The 17,705-nt window shown below is 36.6% G+C and overlaps 1 protein-coding gene across 4 annotated transcripts; it reads left to right on the top strand.

Moving 5' to 3' along the window:
* The first annotated feature begins 1,777 nt into the window (after positions 1-1,777).
* LOC105057748 (probable chromatin-remodeling complex ATPase chain) lies at positions 1,778-15,959 on the top strand. Of its 4 annotated transcripts, none has more exons than XM_073248632.1 (25): positions 1,778-2,091; positions 2,715-2,846; positions 3,556-3,662; positions 8,312-8,424; positions 9,158-9,255; positions 9,401-9,580; positions 9,697-9,918; positions 10,310-10,444; positions 10,534-10,816; positions 10,900-10,973; positions 11,284-11,504; positions 11,582-11,669; positions 11,760-11,853; positions 11,963-12,151; positions 12,237-12,268; positions 12,466-12,542; positions 12,622-12,711; positions 12,810-12,879; positions 13,367-13,424; positions 13,499-13,557; positions 13,632-13,797; positions 13,943-14,121; positions 14,213-14,428; positions 14,700-14,810; positions 15,595-15,959. In XM_073248632.1, exons 1-25 carry the CDS (start codon positions 1,867-1,869, stop codon positions 15,616-15,618), a joined length of 3,243 nt encoding a protein of 1,080 aa, XP_073104733.1. In that variant the 5' UTR covers positions 1,778-1,866; the 3' UTR covers positions 15,619-15,959. The 4 variants fall into 4 exon arrangements, with proteins under 4 accessions (XP_073104733.1, XP_073104732.1, XP_073104735.1 ...); XM_073248631.1 differs by having other exon boundaries at positions 3,541-3,662; XM_073248634.1 differs by having other exon boundaries at positions 1,806-2,091; positions 2,715-2,859.
* The last annotated feature ends 1,746 nt before the right edge of the window (positions 15,960-17,705 follow it).

Here is a 17,705-nt window from a genome sequence, read left to right as displayed (position 1 = left end):
ATTTATTAAATAAATAAAAAATTTATATTTAAACCTAATTTGTTGATCAAACAAATAAACTGACCTAATCTATATAACTCATTTATTAAACTAATCGAATCAAGTTAAATAGGTTAAATAAACTTTCTAATATATTAAATGGATTTCAACGGATTAAACAAATTAAGTAGGTCGTGTTAAACAAAACATAAATAGATATAGATTTCAAATAAGTTAAATATATCTTAACTATATTAAATAAATTGAAATATGATCCGATCTAATTATTTAGTTGATCAAAATAAGATAAATAGATAAATGATCTAACATAAACTTAACTCATTCGATAGGTAAGTCTATATGGGTTGACCCATTGATGATCCAAAATCTATACATATCAGATCGAAACTTGCAGATCTTTTTTTTTTATCAAGTTGATGGATCAAATTATAAATTGTCACTTCTAATGTCGCTGTGATCGGAGTAACCTTTTATTTACATTTAAAAAAAAAAATCCTCCTGCTTAATTAAAAGTGGATATTATATTAACAGGAAAGACGAAGCAGTGTTTAAGACGCAACCAGATATGTGCAATAAGATTAGATTGATTTGATTGAGATGGGTCTTAGGCTGAAAGCTAGCTCGCCTGGCCAAATCAAAACTTATCTCCTTCTCCGATCATCCTGGGCCAATCCAACTAAAATCTAGACCCATATTTTCTTCTTTTATAACTCAAATTGTGCTTGAATACAACACTTTGAAGCCGAGTCAAATCAAAATTTGTAGCGGCAGGTCCAATTCTCTCTCCCGCGTAACAACGTGAACATGAGATTTGATTGAACGTTCTTGCTTTGGGTTTCCATAGCATTAGCTGGAGGGATCATGTGCTCCTCTGTAGGTTGTATGGAGCAACCATAAATACTCTAATCTAGTGTGGACCAGCATTAATCTTACTTACATCTATCTCCTAAGAAAATTACAGTAAAAAGATTGTCTAAAAAAGCAAGCTTATGATATCTTTTTTGAAAGGTAACATCACTGTTGCTGCTCAGTTTTAAGTTAGGAAACAACAAATACAATCTTTTTTAGCTGACATGCAATTCAATCATATGCATAAAATATAAAATCAAAGATAATACATTAATTGCTAAAATACAACCTTCATGACCATAAATTACAAAAAATAAGTTTGGCTCTTCCATCGTACTTCAATGCTCCAGTGAAATTGACCTTTCAAAATTACTTATATTTGTGAAAATCTCTAATTCAATACCGTATCACAAATTTACAAAGAGTGCTTGACTTATGCTGGTCTTTTTCTTTTTATTGGTGATATTCACCTAGGTTACGTATCTTACCATCCCTTGATCATTACCAAATAAAAATGACCTAAGAGCAGCCATTTCAGACCATGCTTACCAATTGTTCAAACACTCTTATGAACAAGGTAGACCGCTGAACAACGGGCTATCTCACAAAAAGAGACAAATGGCTTTTAATAGGTACCCATGGAAATCTAAGATATACTTAGAAAAAATAAAAATCTTCTATCTTTCAACGTTTAAGTACACAATAAATGCCCACCAAAAGAGATTCATCCTCCCTTACCACACCAAATGGCCAGGGGCAAAACCCCAGCCGGGGAAAAGGATTAAAAAATATTAAAAAACAAAAGAACCGACTTGACGTTAGGCGCGAAAGGTTTCCTCGATCTCTCACACGCACCAAAACTCCACACGTGTGAACCTCCCGGCGCACTATATAAAGCCTCATGTGAGGTTCTTCTCGTTCCACACTCTCTTCTCGTTCTCTCTCTTTCTCTATCTCTCTCTTACGCTCACGCCACCTTTACCCGTCCGAGATTAAACCCTCGTCCCCAAATTCGCCATGGCGAAGCCCTCGAATTCCGAGGGTATATCCGAGGAAACCCCTTCGATCGGGTCGATCTTCTCCGAGGAGGAGCAAAAGAACGAGGCCGACGCGAACCAAGAAGAGGAGGACGACGAGGAGCTCGAAGCCGTCGCCGGGACGGCGAGCCCCGACGACGACGAGTTCGTAGGTGATGGCGATGAGTCGACCGAGGACGATGAGGCCGTCGCGGAGTCAAACGAGGTAAATGGTTTAGACGTGAATAAAAGAAAAATCACGATCTTGCCGATGAGTCCGTGCAGGACTTGGGGCTAGGATTTCTGCTTATCAAATCGTTGATTTAGATTTTGAGATCGTTTTTAATGATTTCTCCTGTTTTCCATTTTTTTTTCCGATAAATGGTTGCACAGCGGAGTAGAAAGATTGATTTTCCCTTCTTTTTCCGGGTGGGTTTGATATAGTTCATTGGATTTCTTGGTGGTCATTATTTAATTTTGTCTCCCTTGCGTGGTTTCTTTGTTGTTTGCTATGAAAGTTTGCTCCTTTGCGTCGTTAGGGTTAGATTTTTACCATCTGTCTCCGGTCGAATTATTGTTATTGCTTTTGGATTGTGGTTGGTTTTGCTAAGGAGTTAGGTTTTACATGGAAATGGCTTTATGCTATGTACATGAACAGTACTTGGCTGATGATCTCGGAGGAAAAAGATAGAAGCCTAGGTTTTTCTCTTTCAGAAGCTAAGCTTCTCCTCTGATTGTTTTTCCTAAGCAGGTCGGCATCATATCGAGTTCTTTGATGTTAGGGAACCCAGGTATCTGTCAGGAGAAGCTTCTGGATGTGTTGAAGTATTTGCTTTGATATTTATGCAGGCTGGGGAACCATCTGTAAGTGCCGAAATTGGAAAGCGTGAAACAGCCAGGCTAAGAGAGATGCAGAGGCTGAAGAAGCAAAAGATTCAAGAAATACTGGCTCAACAAAATGCTGCCATTGATGCTGACATGGTCTGTAGATTCTGTATGAAACTAACTGGGAAGGATCAATGAGACATAATCTATATGCTTTACAATGCATGCCAAAATTTACCTATTTTATATAACTAGAGTCAATTTACAATGCACTGATTGTGAAGCATTGCATGGCATGAAATCCACATCCTTGTTAAGTGGTCAACCCCTTTTATTTGATATATCGTCAATGTATAAATTAGGAAATGGAATGCATTGGCAGATAAAAAGGGAAAATAAATTTAGTTATGAAGGAAATGCTATCTATGCACAGTCCCCTAAAATTGATCATGGGCAATGTGACTTGCATGTGTTTGATATAGGTAATATATTGTGTGCACGCATGTGTGCGCGCGTGTGTGTGAAAGCCTGATTATGAAAAGACCTTGTTAAATGCAATGCTTTTTTTTCCTGTGCACTGCCACCTTCAGTCCATCTCTATGATGACATGATTTAGATTCTAGAGAGAGTTAAAAACATGGGAAGCATATTAGTAGAAAGAGGATGTATGTCGGGAAAAAGTACATACTGAAAAAGGGAATGTTCCCTCTCAATTATTTATTTGTTTGTCGTCCATGAGACCGTGACTCATATCGTGTTTCTATAATTTTCCCCTCTAATGGGTTTCTGCTGCTATGCTTGCTTTGTTGCTTTGGTGTTTTTAAGCTTGTCATTTTGTGCAAACTAACAGTTGATACACTGTCAGAACAATAAAGGTGAGGGACGGCTGAAGTATTTGCTGCAACAGACTGAAATATTTTCTCATTTTGCAAAAGGTGTACAATCTGCATCAGAGAAGAAGCCACGAGGAAGGTAATATTGCTGGCATCACAATTATTTCATTGGGAGGCATTTTTAATAAAGGAGGCACAGTTGGAAGCCAATGACTAAACTTGTCAAATTTCCTCATGAATGTTTTCCATTTGTTGCAATAGTTGCTTGGTGTCTTCTGATTTTAATACTTAATGGATCTCCAAAATTATAAGCATTTAACTAGATATTGAAAACACATTTATCAAACATTTTGATTGATTAATCTAATATCTATTCATAGCTTACAGCCTTTTAATTAATCAATGTTTCTTATTGACTTAAGTGACATAGAAATGATTCTGCTCCAAGCAATATATTTGATTAGAAATGCTACATTGTTAGGTACTTAATGGTGTAGTAGGTCTTGCTAAGTTTCATGAAAGAGGAGAAGATGCAGATTTAACCACTAGCAAGTGTTACCTGTTTAAGTTAGCTGATTCATATTCTTGAAGCCATCACTGGAAAGTAGTTGCGATTTGAGCATTTTCCATTTCCACGCTCATTAGTTCTCATCAATAATATGTAAATAATGTACACCATGAGGCTCATATATTCCAGAAGGAACTCATATGAATTGCAAGTACAAAGCAACAATCGAAGAACTGACCAATAGATATTTTAGAGATATTTGCCTAGAGAGGGTGAACCTTTGTGCAATGGTTAGGTTGCTTTATTGCAACTCGCAGATCATAGGTTCGTAACACGGAAACAATATCTCCACATCCAAGGGTAAAGCTGCATACATCTGAACCTTCCTAGATCCTGCGATGTTAGAACCCTCATGCACTATGCTTTTGTTTTGTACTAATATTTGCTCAAACCTAGGTGCCCTATCTAGTTGTGCCTTATAACCTGAGTTAATTCATGATTGGGACTAGAAAAGCAGAAATGATTGCATTTTCATTCAAGGCCTATCAGGTGGGCTATGTTTAGGCTTGATTCAGACTTTAACTAGTGTGGGCGTATTGTCGCACCAAGCCTCCATCCAAATTTTGAAATTATTTCTAGGTTGGCTTGGGTCATATCCGTCTCATCTAGTAGTTTGATATAAGATAGCTAATGTGAATCTTCAATGCAAATTTGTTCTATGAAAAGCTTGATTTTAGGTTATGGTGTTCTCCATTTGGCCTAATGAAGTTTAAATTAGTTTTCATGTTCCATTTATATTAACTAATGATTGATACATGGTTATAAACTTATAATTTAAAAATAAATTCCTAGGGAAGAAATAATGTAAAGCAAAGTTCTATTTAAACCCCAATTTGGTCCCATTTGACAACAACCCACTGGAACTTGAATATGTTGTGCATTAGTCTTGATTAGCTCTTCCCGATCTGTATACACATATGTAAATAATGTACACCATGAGGCTCATATATTCCAGAAGGAACTCATATGAATTGCAAGTACAAAGCAACAATCGAAGAAATGACCAATAGATATTTTAGAGATATTTGCCTAGAGAGGGTGAACCTTTGTGCAATGGTTAGGTTGCTTTATTGCAACTCGCAGATCATAGGTTCGTAACAGGGAAACAATATCTCCACATCCAAGGGTAAAGCTGCATACATCTGAACCTTCCTAGATCCTGCGATGTTAGAACCCTCATGCACTATGCTTTTGTTTTGTACTAATATTTGCTCAAACCTAGGTGCCCTATCTAGTTGTGCCTTATAACCTGAGTTAATTCATGATTGGGACTAGAAAAGCAGAAATGATTGCATTTTCATTCAAGGCCTATCAGGTGGGCTATGTTTAGGCTTGATTCAGACTTTAACTAGTGTGGGCGTATTGTCGCACCAAGCCTCCATCCAAATTTTGAAATTATTTCTAGGTTGGCTTGGGTCATATCCGTCTCATCTAGTAGTTTGATATAAGATAGCTAATGTGAATCTTCAATGCAAATTTGTTCTATGAAAAGCTTGATTTTAGGTTATGGTGTTCTCCATTTGGCCTAATGAAGTTTAAATTAGTTTTCATGTTCCATTTATATTAACTAATGATTGATACATGGTTATAAACTTATAATTTAAAAATAAATTCCTAGGGAAGAAATAATGTAAAGCAAAGTTCTATTTAAACCCCAATTTGGTCCCATCTGACAACAACCCACTGGAACTTGAATATGTTGTGCATTAGTCTTGATTAGCTCTTCCCGATCTGTATACACATATGTATGTTCCCCTCAATCCGGGAAGTTTCTCTTTCATCTTTCAATTCAAGGCATAATATGGTTCCCTTTAAAGATTTGTTAATGTCACTTGCAAATCTAATTCATCCCCCCTTCGTTTGTTATATCCCTTTGTCTACTTGTCTGTAGCACTTGATTGCCATTTGTAGTTCCTTAAGAAATCAAGTCACTTAGCAAGTGATCCATTATTTCCTGATAATAGAGGTAAGTAATCTCACTTTGAATCTTTTTGGGTAGGCCCACCGGGCTTTTACATAGCGATTCTAATCCCAAAAGAGTCCACGACGAAGTTAGAATATGATCAATTGAATAGATAGATAGTCCGGTGCTTTAAATATATGGTTAGGTGGGAGAGCGGAACTTCCTCTATCGAAAATTAGAGCAGTAACAAGAAAAGGAAGGTATCAATGAGGGAAAACTGGGGCCTCCTATAATTCGAGCAAAGCTGAAAGCACTACTCCCTTCATCGCTCAGGATGCCAACCTTCTTTCTAAAGGTCAACTGCAGATCCGTAAAGTCTTTCTCTCCGTTCTATCCATGATCTTTTGTGCTCGGGATTGCTTCTCCCCTTGTTTTTCTCTCTGCCCTGATAATAGAGACAATTGGAAAGGATCTCATGCCTCCTATAGAGTCACCCTCACTTTAAGAAACCTTAACTAAGAGTGGATGAATGATGTTGTGCTCCCTTCCATCTCTTTTTGGTTCAGACTTTTTTGACTTGATATTACTTGCTAGAATTAGGAGTTGGTGTGAGAGTAGGTATGGGTGCATAGGAGTGGACATTTAAAGAACACTTCAATTAAGGAAGTGCTTAGGAAGGAAGTACAAGTTTGAGTTTCCTTGATATTTCCGAAGCAGGTAAATTACCCTAGGTAGAAGTTTCCTTCTACTAAGACCTGACTAAGGGATCCTAATTATGAAGGAAAAAAAAAAAGGAGATGTTGTGCCCTTCTTCTTATGTGCACCAAACCTTGTTTCATCTATCTATAAATCATGACATTGTTTCATAAGAAGATTTGTCCAATCATGGCCTTCTATTCATTTGTTTTTTAATTTTATTATTTTGTTGATATGCTCCCCACATTTATGGGTTTAGCATAAATTACTTAATTTTAAATCTCTCTTTTAACATTTGTATTTTTTCCATTGATTTTTAGTACTAGATTTTAAATCTCTCTTTTCAATAATTTAAGAACAGGAAATAAGTAAAATGAAAAATCTGATTTTTGTGATGTTTGATGGGTGGAATGGAGTGCACATGTTAAGGATATGAACTTTGTGACTTCTGTAACAATATTTTCATATGGGACAAGATGTTGGCCTATCTTCTATATTGGACATTTGGCAATATGATACATGTGAAATTTCCACTCTTATTATCTTTGCAACTATAAACTAATATCTCCAAGATCGTTCTTCTATGCAGGATCAGTACGTTGGCCGAGATGTTCTGATTTCTCCTTTACAATTTTAAATGAACAATTTTAATGATCAATATCAACATTAATGCCTAGAAGTGGTAGTTGATTAGGTTCAACGAATTATTACAGTATTCAGATATCTTGATTCCAATGATATTGGTTGAGGTCTTAGAACAAATGGAAACCACGGGGCATCTCGAAATTGACCATCCACCAAGACGGCTGAGATCTTAAGTTTTTAATGCCTTGTTTTGTAATTAAAATATGGTAGTTATTAATTTTAAATTATATTTCTTTGCATAATGAGGCATCTCTGTGATAAAAAGTACATTACCTTGTTATGATCCCGGCAATCTGGGATCTTGGGAGGGGCAAACTGGGGATGAACCTAACATTTGACTTTTTTTTTTTGTTCCTTTTGCACAAAGTGGCTTCTCTAGGACTTGAACCTGCGCTATTGCATGTGCTAGACCAAGTCTTTCACCACCGCACCAAGCAATGACCCCTGTGAGGAATCTCTGTGATCATTTGGAAATAGAAAGTTAATTTTTGACCTTGGTGTTTTAGTTTGGATTCCTTTTGGATTTCTGACCTATGTTTTTAAGGAATTATGTGAATATAATGTTGTTCCTTTTCTCAGGCTTTTGTTTGGTGGGGGGGGGGGTCTTGTTGATTTGATTTATGATGTCTACAAAAACATCTTGGTGAAAAAGGATGCCTTTTCATAAGAATCTGTAAAAATAGTTTTCATCTGATGGGCCATGAGAGTTTGCTGTTAAACATCTAAGAGTCCAGCTATGTGATTTTGATGATCAAATTGTTTCAAATGGTTTAATTTTTGCTTGGCTCTTCCTATGCCCCTAAATATTATTTCTGTAAAGAATCACTTAAAATTTATTCTGTTTATTGGATTCTTTTTTTTTTTTTTTCAATTGCTAAAAATCTTTATCATACTGTGTGATGTTTCCGAGGACACTTTTTGGAGTACTTGTAATATGTTACTTTGCACGACATGTTTCTGATGCAATCTTTTTCAGGGGCCGCCATGCATCAAAATTAACTGAGGAGGAAGAGGATGAAGAATGCCTTAAGGAGGAAGAAGGTGGTTTCTCTACTGCAGGAGGGACACGTTTAGTTTCACAACCATCTTGTAAGTTTCCTCTTATAAGGAGTCCTTATTATATGAAAGCCTTGCACATTCGCATGCATGCTCTAACGTGATTATTTTACAATGATGAATGAAATATGCAAATAAGCTATATTCCATCCATTTTTTCATCATCTTCCGTTCTCTTCTTCAATCTCTCTTTTTTCTTTGAATGATTGGATGACATGTGTACCATAAAAATAAAAAGTCTCCAAAAAAGAAAAAAGATTGGACATATGAGAACAATATGACATCTGCCCCTTTTTGACATGCAGCACCTGAGGACTTGAAAATGTTGGAACTCAGAACTGTTCCAATAAAACCTATCAATGGTTCAATATACATTTGATCACCCTGTCAACTGCTGATCTATGGGAAAATAACACATCAATAATAGTAATGCTTGGCATGTGTTTCCATGTTTAGAGTCAAGCATTGAGAAGTTTAGATGATGCAATAAGTAATATAATGGCGGTAGATCAGTATGGTCACACTGAAAAGACAAGTGTTAAGGAGTTGCAATAATGTGTACCATCATTTCCACAATATTGAATACTTAGTTTTCATCACCATGATCTAATTATGTGTGGAAGACATTCAAGCTTCTTTTTCCAGGTTAAATTTAAATAATTTTCTCTTACCAATGTTGGACCTGCCCTTGTATTTTCTGGCTTGTTAGTGGTCAGACTTTTGGACTTGTGTGTTTGATATTGCTTTTTATATCTTTTCTTCTCAGGTATACAAGGGAAAATGAGGGATTACCAACTGGCAGGATTAAATTGGTTGATAAGGTTGTATGAAAATGGAATCAATGGAATCCTAGCTGATGAAATGGTACACATGGAATTACTTTTCATGCTTTTTTTTCTCCCATCCTTTAACTACCCTTCTTGATTTTGTAACAGATTGAGTTAAACACAATTGTGGAAGATGGTTTCTTTCCTTAAATTGTTTGTAATATGGTATATTTGTCGTATAGGGTCTTGGGAAAACTTTGCAAACCATCTCTCTACTGGGTTATTTGCATGAGTTCAGAGGGATTACAGGCCCTCATATGGTGGTTGCACCAAAATCTACCCTTGGCAACTGGATGAAAGAGATTCGACGCTTCTGTCCTGTTTTGCGTGCTATAAAGTTTCTTGGAAACCCAGATGAAAGGGTCTGTCAGAATCTTATACTCTTTCTTCATTGTTTTAAGCGTTGTTATATGGCTGAATTGTATCTGTACTGTAACTTTTTTTTTCATTTTTTTGCTTCTTTTTTTTTTTTTTGCAGAAACATATACGTGAGAATTTATTAGTGGCTGGGAAGTTCGATGTATGTGTAACTAGTTTTGAAATGGCCATCAAAGAAAAAAATGCCCTAAGGTGCTTTAGTTGGCGTTATGTTATTATTGATGAAGCTCATCGGATAAAAAATGAAAACTCTCTTCTATCTAAAACAATGAGACTCTATAATACAAACTATCGCCTCCTTATAACGGGAACACCTCTTCAGGTATTAATTTTCTTCAAATTGCATTTTCTTTGAGTGTTTTCACCTTTATAGGTGCGGGTCCCATTTGCTTTTCCTGCTATATTTGTGCAATTCAATAAGCCAAACTACTTTTTCTTTTGCAAGCACCTTTACCTAATATACTACTTTGGTCTTAAAGTACCGTGCACAAATTGATTTCATGTCTTCCTGACTGAATTTTAGTATGGCAAAATGGGTGTACCATTAAACATCAGTGATTGGGATTTGCATCATATTTTGTTTACATGCATTTTTTTTTGAGATTTTTTTGGCACATTTTCACAAGCAGTCTCTATTGTTCAATTCATAGTTAGTTCAATAAAGCTTTTTGAACAAATGTATTTGTGTTAACTGTTAATTTCTATATCTGCAGAACAATCTTCATGAGCTATGGTCTCTTCTTAATTTTCTACTCCCTGAGATATTTAGTTCAGCTGAAACCTTTGATGAATGGTTTCAAATATCTGGGGAAAATGATCAGCAAGAGGTTGTCCAACAACTTCACAAGGTAAAATGAGAATATATTATTGGTAAACTTGCCTGCTTTTATTGGATTAATGGTGTTAACAAGTAATTCTGTTTCTTTTCATTTTTAAGGTTCTTCGTCCATTTCTCCTCAGAAGGCTCAAATCTGATGTTGAAAAAGGTTTACCTCCAAAAAAGGAAACCATACTCAAAGTAGGAATGTCCCAGATGCAGAAGCAGTATTATCGTGCTCTGCTTCAGAAAGATCTGGAGGTCATTAATGCTGGAGGAGAACGTAAACGTCTTCTAAACATAGCTATGCAGCTGCGTAAATGTTGTAATCATCCATATCTGTTCCAAGGTGCAGAACCTGGCCCACCTTTTATGACAGGAGAACATCTTATCACAAATGCTGGTAGGATAAAATCTGTTGGACACTTGGACCTTTTGACCTTTCAAACCAAGCACAGGCTTCACGACCTTATGATCTCTTTTCAGGAAAAATGGTTCTTCTAGATAAATTGCTGCCCAAGTTAAAAGAGCGTGATTCCAGAGTTCTAATATTTTCACAGGTTCAAACCTCTTCCATATATTTGCTGTTGTATTGCAGACAATTTTACTTTCAGCTTTGTAATGCCTGAATCCAGAAAAGTTTACAAAAGAACATGCAAAATACTCACAAGTTAAGCCATTTTCCCTGGATCATGAACTGGTATTGCTGAGCAACAAACAAGTATCGTACAGAGATCTTTTCCCTTTTTTGGAGTCATTCAATTTATACTCTTCTTGTGTATATGTATAGAATATGCCGATTCTGTGGATTTCATATTTCATAACTGCTTGTTAAATATTTTCTGCTAATAATTTGGTTTTGGTATGTAGATGACTAGACTTCTGGATATCTTGGAGGATTATTTAATGTTTCGCAGATACCAATACTGTCGCATTGATGGTAATACTGGTGGGGAAGAACGTGATGCTTCGATTGAAGCCTTCAATCGGCTGGGGAGTGAAAAGTTCATTTTCTTGCTCTCAACCAGAGCCGGTGGCCTGGGAATTAACCTTGCCACCGCAGATGTTGTTATTCTTTATGACAGTGATTGGTAATTCTCTTTATACATTTATGCTTCATTCTTATATCATGCTTGTTTGGCCTTATTTTTTCTGTCATTGTATTTAGGAACCCTCAAGTTGATTTGCAAGCACAAGATCGTGCCCACAGGATTGGTCAAAAAAAGGAAGTTCAAGTGTTTCGTTTCTGCACAGAGGTCTAACCTTATGGAGTTAATTAAATAAAAAAATTTAGTGTGAAACAATGTATAGAAAAGCTTTTTAACATTTGTCTCATAAAAATGCAGTACACAATAGAAGAAAAAGTGATTGAGAGGGCATATAAGAAACTTGCACTTGATGCTTTAGTGATCCAACAAGGTCGGTTAGCAGAGCAGAAAAGTAAGTAATCTCCTTTTAAAGATTTTGTGGCCTTCTTGTAATGCAGTTTATATATGTATATGTTCAAGAAAGTCTTATATCATGTTTGTTTTTGATTTCTTTAATGCAGCTGTTAATAAAGATGAATTGTTGCAAATGGTGAGATTTGGTGCTGAAATGGTCTTCAGCTCCAAGGATAGCACAATAACAGATGAGGATATTGACCGTATCATAGCTAAAGGAGAGGAGACAACGGCTGAGCTTGATGCTAAAATGAAGAAATTTACGGAAGATGCCATCAAGTTTAAAATGGATGATAGTATGTGGATTCCTTCCATTGATCTTTCAGTTCCTTTGATAAACCAAATGGTTAGCTTCATAATGCTTGTATCTTTTTTGTGCAGCTGCTGACCTTTATGATTTTGATGATGAGAAGGTACACTGATTTGAAATATATTGTGGTTCCATATCAAAGTTGCTTGGTCTCTTTGTTTACAAGCTGCTTCTCTGTTGTATACTTCTTTTTTTTTTTTTTGAATGATTCTTGGAGAGTCTTAACTTGCTTTGGCCGTATATGTATTATGAGTATGAGTTATTGAGTCGATATTCATTTCCCCTTCTGTTTTTCTGAAGGATGACAACAAAACTGACTTCAAGAAACTTGTCACTGAGAACTGGGTTGAATCTTCAAGGAGGGAGAGAAAACGAAAGTAAGGCCATATTATTGGCTGCAGATAGTGTTTTTATTTATTCTTTACAAACCTAATTATTATCCGCCAATTTATGTAGTTACTCAGATGCTGATTACTTTAAGCAAGCATTGCGGCAAGGTGGTTCGGCAAGAGCAAAAGAGCCACGGATTCCTCGCATGCCTCAGTTGTAAGTTTAATTTGGTGTTGGCCCCTTTTCTGCTTATATGTTGTACTGGACTACGAGTGACCACTGAACATTTGGATTGATGCTACCATATTTTACAGACATGATTTTCAATTTTTCAACACAAAGAGATTAAGTGAATTGTATGAAAAAGAAGTGCGGTATCTTATGGTATGTGCCTACTGGACATACTCTTTAATATTCTCTTCTTTTTTCCGGTTTACATTCTTTTTTCTAATCTTGCACTTGTTTGCTTTAACCTTCTACTTTTTTGTATAATTTTTTTGAATGGGCAGTAGTTGAACTGAGTGGTCATTTCTTTTTGAATCCAATCCTGAAAGCATCCCCAACTACAAATACAGATACTTATCATAAAACTGTCGATAGAAGCTGTCCAACAACCTCTCACTAACATGTCCAACAACCCTCTCACTACTGTTTTAGATGGGTATTTTTCTTCTGATTTCCTCAATACCTATCCTGTCATCCTACCAAGCTATGTACAACTGCGAAGGCTGCTGCCTCTTCCTGCTTATATCTCTGTTTACAAGAGGCTATCATAAGGCTTTTTCTGCTATTGTTTAGCTGGTAAAAGGATTTTGATCTAAACCCTCTGTCAAGGACATGGGTGATTTTGTTGTTTGTTTATATTGTTCAGCATACACATCAAAGGAATCAGTCAAAAGACCCATTTGGTGATGGTGATGAGCCTGAAGGTATTGTATTCATTTAGCAGATATTGTCTTGGTTGATTTGTGGTTGGAACTGATAATTTTGAATGATTCTGTAGAGTTGGGTGATCCCTTGACTGCGGAGGAGCAGGAAGAAAGGGAGCGGTTGCTAGAAGAGGTGAGCGAGATCATTGGTCGGTGACATTGATGTGGGCAACAATTTTTTATGATTATAGCTTTTGCAAATTCCAGGGTTTTTCAACATGGACAAGGAGAGACTTCAATACATTTATTCGGGCATGTGAGAAGTATGGCCGCAATGACATAAAGATTATAGCTTCTGAAATGGAGGGAAAAACAGAGGAGGAGGTAGAAAGATATGCCAAAGTCTTCAGAGAGAGATACAAGGAATTGAATGGTATATGATGCTTTATCGAATTGCAGATGACATACTTCTCTCTTTCTATTCAGTATTCACATAATGTGTACTGCAGAAATCGAAATTGGTTTTCTATCTTCACATCCTGATATTATGTGCTTGATTTTGCTTGGTGTCCCATCAGATTATGATAGAATAATCAAGAACATTGAAAGAGGAGAGGCAAGAATCTCTCGCAAGGATGAGATAATGAAGGCAATTGGGAAAAAGTTAGATCGTTACAAGAATCCTTGGTTAGAATTGAAGATTCAGTATGGCCAAAACAAAGGGAAGCTGTACAATGAAGAATGTGACCGCTTCATGGTACCCAATTTTTATGGGTCTCGCATGATCAATTAATGATATCTTTTTGGCCTACTGGCATGTCTTGATACTATATTATTTATCTTTTCAGTTATGCATGGTTCACAAACTTGGATATGGGAATTGGGATGAGCTGAAAGCAGCATTCCGTGCTTCACCCTTATTCCGGTTTGACTGGTTTGTGAAGTCCCGCACTGCTCAAGAGCTTGCCAGGCGCTGTGATACCCTCATCCGCCTGGTGGAGAAAGAAAATCAGGAATATGATGAGCGGGAGAGACAAGCTCGCAGAGATAAAAAACTTGCTAAGGTTGTGCTTTCTAATCTTATTTGTGGCTTCACAGAATTGGATGTGTTGTTATATTCTTTTGACTTTGCAAGTTGTCTGAAACTTTTTTTGCACATCATCATGATGGTGTTCCTATATTAAAATGTTCGAAGACCTGACCACCTCTTTCCACTCATCCTCTGATTTCATAGACATAATTTTATCACATTGATGATTATTACAGCTTATTTAGATATGTATGCAACTGAAAGTTATTGACCTTCCTCCTTGTTTTGTTGTCCCTGCCTTTCAGAATTTGACACCATTCAAGCGGTCCATGTCAAGGTCACCAGCTATGGAAAACCGTGTGCTGGCTTCTTTCAAGAGACGGAAGCAAGCGGGGATGGATGACCCTGCAGTCTCGGTAAGTTCATCTGTTCAATGCACACCACTTTTGCCATGGCAGAAATTTTTTCAGTTGCTGACGTTTGGAATGAGATGGGGAAGCAACCATTAAAAATTATGTGGGAGATGAATTGTATGGGAGTAGATTAGAAAAACTGAAAAGTGGATATTGACAAAAAATTGCTTTTTGGAAGAGTAAATAGAAGCTGACTTATTTTGCTTGTTGCCTGTTGTTTATTTGGGGAAAGAAATTATAATCATGAAACTGAACTATTAACAGATGAGCATATGCTACCCAAATTTTGAGTTGGAGTATTATAAGGTCCATTCTCTACTTTGGAGTACTTTATGGGTGCCCGCCATGTTTGCAATGAGTTCCCGCATCTTGGGGTGATGAAAATGGTTTTGGTATCTGGACCCATGGGGAAACACCAAAAAGAAGGCAAAACCTAATTCCACTCTTTTTTTCATTTTCTTTTTCATGAAGCTTTTATTTGGGCATAGCTATTTGAGAAGTGAGAGTAGAATTTTCAACTTGTTTGAAAGGTCACAACTCCTAGTAGTTTGTCCCAAGTGAAATCATGAACTTTGGAGCCTACTGTTCAACACATTATCCGGTCATGGTCTTGATTAAAACCACTTGGATTTTGTTTGAAAAACTTCTGTTGTCTTCCATTTTTCTGTCATTGAACTTTTGCAACGGACTTGCATGCTGCATCTCTTTGAGCGACTTGTGAACATGGTTCTTAAATAATGATTGAACGTACTGATGTACGATTTGTTTTTTCATGTACTTGTGACAGGGGGGAAGGAAGAGGAGGGGATGATTTTATCTAAGAGTCAGCTGCCTCTTTTTGAAGTTTGGGACCAAAGACATCCTGGAAATATAGGCAAGTATTTTTAGTTGTAGCACATTGCTCAATTTGTCTGAATACATGGGCTTCACATGATCTGCTCTTAATATATAGCAAAAGCTGTTATCCCATCTTCTCCAGACAAATGCTGGCTGTGGTATCTGTAGTTTGCCATTCTAAAGATGACATCTCATAATGTGGTTATACTCAAGGTTAACCCCTTCCATCCATTTTTGTTGTTCAGGAGTGAATTATTTTGAATGTTGGTGAGTCCAAAGTGTATTCTATCATAGCATTTTTCTTGAGCCTCGAAATATGGTTGTTTATAATTTGCTATTTAGGTCAGAAGTTGCACACAAACACCTGGTGGAGAGCTTGACAAACAAATTTTGAAATAAAGTGCATGTCAACCTGTTCCCGAACGAATGTGTATGACATGCAGATTAAGTTAAATATGAGTGGGCTGTCACGCGACTATCCTATTGCTCCTCTCTAACATGCTTTACTTTGACAACAGCATGTACCAGGAAGGTCAGTCCTGTGACATTTTTTTGTGTTAGTGAAGAACAGAGTTCTTTCTGCTCTTTTTATGTTTTATACACCCCACACCCCCCCCCCCCCCCCCCCCCCCCCAACCAAAAGAAGAAGAAGAAGAAAGAAACTGTGATTGTTTTGGTATCTGGTACATTGTCATGCATAGCACAAGATTATGTGATGTTGTGCTAAGGTTCTGGTTAATTATGGAGGCTTGTTCTAGTTTTAAGAGAAGGATTAAGTAAAGCTTGGGTTACTGTGGAAAATGCGATCCCTCAGCCTGCTCATAATTTTGCGACGTTGTGGCTATACTGTCAATGTATCGTCCAGGATATCTCACTTAGGGCCTGTTCAGAAAATTATTGCTCGGGGCGATCCTTAATGGATTACAAAAAAGACATCAGGATCTGATATTGTTATCCTACGGGGATTGGCCCCAGCGACCCCCTTCTGCCTCTGCTTTTAGTCCCTTGATACCCCAAGATGTTCCTTCGGATCTCGTAGGAACTTCCCGAACAGGTTCCTACATGGATTATTCTACCTCCCCAATTTCTGTTTTCATTTGCAGTTTTTTTTCCTGATGAAGTTGGATTTATTATATCAATCTTGTAAATACATCCATAGAAATCAAAAAACAAAATATCTTACAAATCGCAAGTGCAAGATAGTCCCATGTAATTAACCATATATATATTTGTAGGTTTTAATTGGTAGAATCATATTTGTGGGTTTGTTAGCCTTTTAATTTGAAAAGGAAGAAGTTAATTATGTGAGACCAGCTTTCTCTCTTTTTTAAAGTCTGTTGATAGCTAAATTATAAGTATGCATAGGTGTGGTGTAGTTGGTCCTTCACCAGGAGCACCGCAGGAAGACCTTGTTTATGTTTAATGGAGTGAGTAGAATGCTGATAAGTGGTCCAGTTCTTTAGTACAAGCTTAACTTATTACTAGAGCTTAAATAATTGTCTCCCTAATTCTGAAGTTAGGATTTTGATTGCAGTGTATTCACTGAGTGTGGAGAAAGCTCACGTTTACTAATTCGAATGAGCAAAAAAAACAAAAAATGCAATTGAGATATAAAAAGAAAACTGTTGGTCAGGAAGATAAGACTTCCAAAAAAAATAAGGTTCTCGTTTGGATGAGTTTTACCGGGGAATTTTAAAATAATATTTAACTATTAACGTGATAATTAAATTAGATTTTTCAAATTGAAAAATTACTATTGGCAAGAAGGGATGCTTTAGGTTAAGAAATATGTTTACAACTACAGAAAATCTGTGTGAAAAAAATTTGTGTGCATTTTAGGATAATTCTATGCAATTGAATGAAGAGAACTTAAGAATCATAATGCAGAATTCTCCATACTCTATTCCATATAAATGGTTGAACAAAACCTTCCACAATAATCTCAAGTAGAATAGCTAACATATGCTCACAATTGAATCAAGTTTTAGAGCTTAAGTCAAACTCCAATACCAACAAAGGAAGAATGGTTCCTTCTTTAACGGAAAAAAAAAAAAAAAAAGG

The sequence above is a fragment of the Elaeis guineensis genome, chromosome 14 (genome assembly GCF_000442705.2).
Source record: "Elaeis guineensis isolate ETL-2024a chromosome 14, EG11, whole genome shotgun sequence".
Classification (NCBI taxonomy): Eukaryota; Viridiplantae; Streptophyta; class Magnoliopsida; order Arecales; family Arecaceae; genus Elaeis; species Elaeis guineensis.
Note: the sequence above shows the minus strand (reverse complement) of the source record. Positions and strands in the feature narration are given on the sequence as shown.

Excerpts from the sequence above, each read along its gene's own strand:
- LOC105057748 (XM_073248631.1), top strand. The coding sequence starts at position 1,867 with ATGGCGAAGCCCTCGAATTCCGAGGGTATATCCGAGGAAACCCCTTCG. Across the intron at positions 2,847-3,540 it reads CTGCCATTGATGCTGACATG|TTGATACACTGTCAGAACAA; the intron begins GTCTGTAGATTC and ends GCAAACTAACAG. Across the intron at positions 12,543-12,621 it reads AGGAGGGAGAGAAAACGAAA|TTACTCAGATGCTGATTACT; the intron begins GTAAGGCCATAT and ends CAATTTATGTAG.